This window comes from Caenorhabditis briggsae (assembly GCF_000004555.2).
Source record: "Caenorhabditis briggsae complete genome, chrII, whole genome shotgun sequence".
NCBI lineage: Eukaryota > Metazoa > Nematoda > Chromadorea > Rhabditida > Rhabditidae > Caenorhabditis > Caenorhabditis briggsae.
The window spans coordinates 15928463-15933727 of record NC_013486.2 but is presented as its reverse complement, the minus strand read 5'-3'; the positions used below and the strand labels follow the sequence as shown (position 1 = coordinate 15933727).

The following is a 5265-nucleotide window of genomic DNA, read 5'->3' as shown; positions in this document are numbered from 1 at the left end:
GAGTTTTATAGAAGTCAGATGGATTTTAGAGGGCGTCTGGAGATATACGGAGAATAGACATATGAAATATTTGATCTCATACAATGAGAAGCAAGCCCTATTGGAGCGCAATTATCGGGGTTCCTTTAAGAGATATCAAAGGTCCGTTAACTGGTTAATTGTTTATCATAATATCACTAACATTTTATCAGTGTACAGAATTTTGATATCTTTTAGAGGAGCCGAGATAATTGAGCTCAAAGTTCACATCATAATGTGAGCTTCTGCAGGATGGTCGTCATTTATAGGATGTTAAAGCAAACACTTCAACAAATTAAAGCAAATACAACAATAATTTTTATTCAATTAAAAATCAGCTTCTTCAAAATTTAAAAGTTTTGCAAATCGATGTTTGCACCAGCATCTTCAGGAGGTTTCGTCCCTGGAACTTCCGATGACGTGTGACGAAGTTAAAGACGAAGAGCTGGTAGAACCATAGTAGGGACCTAAATAGCAGATGTTGATTATTTTTTGGTATGAAGAATGCTCACGTTGTTGACGTCCAATTCTTTATTTAGACATCTGAGGTTCTGGTAGACTGAACTTCTCAATAATGACCATAACAGACCATAACTTCTCAATAATTGAAACTTTTGACTTACAGTAGTTGGAAGCTGAAGCGGACTATAGCTGACTAATAAGCCCTTCCAGTTAGGTCCCGATATAAACAAATCCAATGGATTGTTAGAATCTTGAGTTTTGGAGTCCCAGTCCACCTGTCCACCCAAATGCTTCGAACAATAATGCATATGCGGATTGACACCTTCCGTAGACTCTTCCATATCTTTTGCAATTGACTGGATTCTTTTTACTAATTTTGTGATCATTTAAATGTGGGGGGACATGAATAAAATAATGTTCTCGGAATTTCGTTTAAATATGCCTCTCGAGGAGTTGAACGTGTGGGACGAGGATTGAGGGTGCGCCGCCGCTACCGACTGAGCTACACAGGCAAAGAGAAAGCGGTCGCCCGATTGCATACATAAAGGCGAGGACGACAGCTGTACGCAGAGTGACATTAAGCGTTGTACACCGTTACGGTAGAATGCATACTCTGGCCCCAAAAATCCCCCGTAAAATCTCCTGTCCCCCCACCTTTAAAAGATGTTTAGTAAGATGTACAACTTTCTGGAAGCGTTGAGAGCAGTTGGCTGCTACACATTCGAACTCTGATGCCTCCGCGGACCAATGCTTTACCATGTGTCGACGCAACTTCACGGCAACATTATAACCTTCGGCAAAATCGCAGTTAGGTCTTGGACAACGGTGTAGCTGTATGAGATTGCTAATGTCGATTTTTTTTGAGCGTTTGTAGATGGTGATATTAGCTCCTCAGAATGAGCGTTATCCTGGAAAAAAAACATTTTTTAAGCTCATTTTAAACTAAACGTTTAGAAGCACATACTGAATTTGAAGAGTCCATGGCTTGAAAATGTATAGAAAATGATGGTTGTTATATACTAAAGAGAAAAGGGGAGGTATAATTAAAAGTGTTACCTCAAAGTGCACTTCTCACTAAAATCAAGTCTCCCGGCGGAATTTATTAATAACAAAAATAAGGAATCAGGCTGTCTGGACTTTGGAAGTGAACTTCTGGGTTCGGTGATCTTCTCCGCAATATCACGGCATGGTTAGCGCAATGAATTGCTTATTTTTGTGTCCAGATGTTAGTGTTGCCTTGCTATATAAAGCCGCTAATTGACATAGATTGTGCACCATTCCTCCTTTGTATATTACAAACACATCTGGAGTCATTTGCACTGGGGATACCATAGTGACACTATTATACTTTTAGGGTAGAATCTAGAAGAAGAAGAAGGAGAGGAAATGAGGGAGAAGGTGCAAGCGGGTTGGATTATAGGGTAATGAGGGAGCTCCGAGAATGGAAGAATCCGAAATTATAGGCTAATGAAGGAGCTCCAAATGTATATAGGAGTCCAATTGAAAAAAAACAAATCTGATGAAAGTTTGAAAACTGAACCTTCAAAGTTATTTTTTATTCAAATTTATCAGAGTTCAATGGGAAAGCATTGAACATAAAACAAAAATTCAATAAAAAGATAATAAAATTCAAGAATTCGAAGCTCTAAATTGATCCAATAGATTCTGGACAAGTGCTGGATCAATCGGTGGCATGTTTATCTGAAATTTGTCTTTTTTAATTAAAATTAAAATTGAAATTCAATAAACCTGAGCAATTTCACTACGATGAACCCAGTGAAGGCCTTTTTCCGGGCTAATTTGTAAGACGGAATCCGAGGGCTGAATTGGATAAGACTCCTGCAATGTTTTTAATTAGATTAATCAGCTAATTAACAGAATTTCTCACCTCTAGTTTAGCATTGTTCATAGTTGGCAGAAACTTCAAAACGTTGAGAAATAGGTTGTTTTCTGGGATCAAAGGGTTCAAAGGACCGGTTTCTGAGGTGGGAGGCTCATTGACATACTGATTCTGAGCTGGCACTTTGGTAGGAGCATTCTGTAATTCAAATTAAGGGTTTCTTTTTTTTCTCTTGAAAATCGGCGACCACCGACCGTCCGCCGACCAACCACCGACCGAAACCGTGCATTTGCGTCTCACATGTTTGCGCACGCAGTTCCCAAAGCCAAAGATGCATAGTTCGTCGTAGAATAGAGTGCTGCGTACGCAAACACTCTCTGAAATGTTGACGGATCCATTTGGCGGTCGGTCGGACGGCTTAGTTTCCCCGATCAAATGGAAGTCTCAATTTACAGTGTTTCTCACCGTTGATGGTCCATTGTTTAGCAGACTTTGTGAACAGTTGAACAATGAATTATATTCAGGGAGCACATAGTTCGAAAGTCCGCTTTCCGGAGAAGAAGGCTCATTGACAAGCTTATTCTTTACTGGACCGTTGATAGGAGCATTCTGTAGATCAAATCATTAGTTTGGTACCTGAATATAGCAAAAAAAGGCTTACCCTCACATGATCCCAGTAGTAGTGGCCTAACATTGCTTCGGGATTCAATTGTGAGGAAAGACAAATCTTGCATTTCTGAACATTATATTCAGAAAGTCTATGGGTGTATTTTAAATGGGATTTCAGGCTTAAAATAGTTGGACAATGCATATGACAACCCTTCAAAACACATGGAAATGGCTGATTTTTGTTGTCCCAGTGGATCCAAATGTGCCGTTTTAGCTGTAAGAATTAATCATTACTATTAACAAGCAGTGAGGACGAGGGAGGAGGGGAGAGGAAAGCCAACACATCTTGAAACTATAAATATCTCAATTTCCCAAAGTTTCTAAACCCCGGAAAAATTATTTTTTGAACCTCTTCATGAGATTACGGGTACTGTAAGCGGACCCCAGGAGGTTCAGCTCGGGCGTAAACCGACTGGTTTCAAATTATTTCGCTTTCTGTCAAAGATTGAAAAAACTTGTTAACTGATAAAATGTCGTTCATAATAATCCAAACGTTTTATCAGTTGACAACTTTTTCATATCATCGACAAGAACCGAGATATATTGGCTCAAAGTTAACGGTCACTGCTTAAAGAACCAAAATGCATACATCGTGAAATTTCGATTTTCAAAAATCTCGGATAGTTTGGAAAATTTAGAAATTCCCACATACCAAATAACTATTCTGAAATGTCTCCTCACAAAAATCACACTTATGCACATTTATATTGAAATGAGCATTTCGATGAGCCATATATGTTCCATACTGCATATATTTATTTATACAAAATTCACATTGGAACATTCTTGTGGTTGTTGGCATCTGAAATTTTCAAGAATCATGTTTCAGCCATTTTCAGAAGGTTTTCCATTTTTTATACAGCTTACTAGGATTTGCTTAAGATGATTCGAATCATCAGAAGTCACCGGAGGCGTTTCCAAATAACCAAAAAGATCCTGAAAATTTAAAATGTTGAACTCCCGCTATATTTCAATTTTTCGAACTAACTTTTTGTGCTGCTTCCATTAGTCCAGCTAAATCCTAAAATTTCAAAAAATTTGAACTCCCGCCAATTTCAAACAACTCACTTGTTTTGGAACTTCTGCAGGTTTAGAAGATGAAAAGTCCATGATTATTAGATGATCTAGAAAACACAGATGAAGCCAAAAAAAATGAAAAAAAAGAAAAATTCATAGAAATTTGAGAAGATGTCAATGTGTCAAAAAATGGGAAACTAAGAATAAAAAATTTGGGTATTATAACAAAATTAGAGTCTTCAAAATGTTGAAATTAGGTTTTCCAGATAAATAATGCATAACGATATTCAGAAGGAACCAGGATTTATCTAAAAAATGAGCCATCACTTTCTAGGTAACTATGGTGATATTTTCCAACGGAAAATAAATCCAAAGGAAGAAAAAAAAGAGGAAAGGAAGAAAAGGGCAACGTCCATATTCCTGGGTGCTAATTAAACAGACGGAGACGCAGACGGAGGATTTGCTCCCCTCTTTTGGATTCAGTAGAAAAACAAGACCGAGTAAACATCCAAATCCAGTATCCTAGGAGATTAGGCGAATGGAAAATAGAAAAAGCAAGGTTTTAGAAAAGTTGGAATTTGTCGAAACCAAGAAGGTTCCAGAGAATATTCAAGAGGCTACCTGAAAAAGTTTAAGGATGAAAAATTGTAATGCCGCGTTCAAAAGTTGATTTCCAGGAGTAATTTCCTGGAAAAACGCTGTCCAAAGCTGCGATTGTTTTCCAGATTTACAGCAACAGTAAACTACTGTATCACTCGTTTTGACTGTGTTCTTCCTGTTGATTCATGTCGATTTACGGCGGGTCTCGAAGCGGAGGCCTGTGGAAAACAATGGCAGCTTTGGACAGCGGTTTTCCAGGAAATTACGGCTCTTGTCTAGTTTAGAGGTCCCAAAAAAGAATTGAGGTCCCAAAAAAGAATAGAGGTCCCAAAAAAGAATAGAGGTCCCAAAAAAGAATAGAGGTCCCAAAAAAGTTTAGTGGTCCCAAGAAAAAATAGTGGTCCAAAACTTAAAAATGCACAGATACCGGAATAATGTACTAAAATTTGAATTGTGTAAGAATTTAAAGTTTTGAGGTCTTATAGCAAAATAATTGTTGATGATATATTTTATACTTCTAATAGGCTTAGGAATGCATATTTTCTGACAATTATCTAAGCCTGAGAGACAGCATAATCTCGGAGTGATCACTGTATTGCCCAAATTTTCCTCATATGTAAATTGGGTGGAATTCGAATTCCACCACAGGGCGAGATATC

General features: G+C 37.9%; 1 protein-coding gene across 1 annotated transcript; it reads right to left on the bottom strand.

Annotated features, from left to right (window-relative positions):
- Positions 1-2109: 2109 nt before the first annotated feature.
- CBG07135 lies at positions 2110-4099 on the bottom strand (the record flags this gene model as incomplete). The annotated part of the gene is made up of 9 exons (XM_002632203.1): positions 2110-2181; positions 2230-2319; positions 2369-2518; positions 2786-2929; positions 2982-3203; positions 3642-3791; positions 3857-3925; positions 3978-4010; positions 4058-4099. 9 exons carry the CDS (start codon positions 4097-4099, stop codon positions 2110-2112), a joined length of 972 nt encoding a protein of 323 aa, XP_002632249.1.
- Between the last annotated feature and the right edge of the window lie 1166 nt (positions 4100-5265).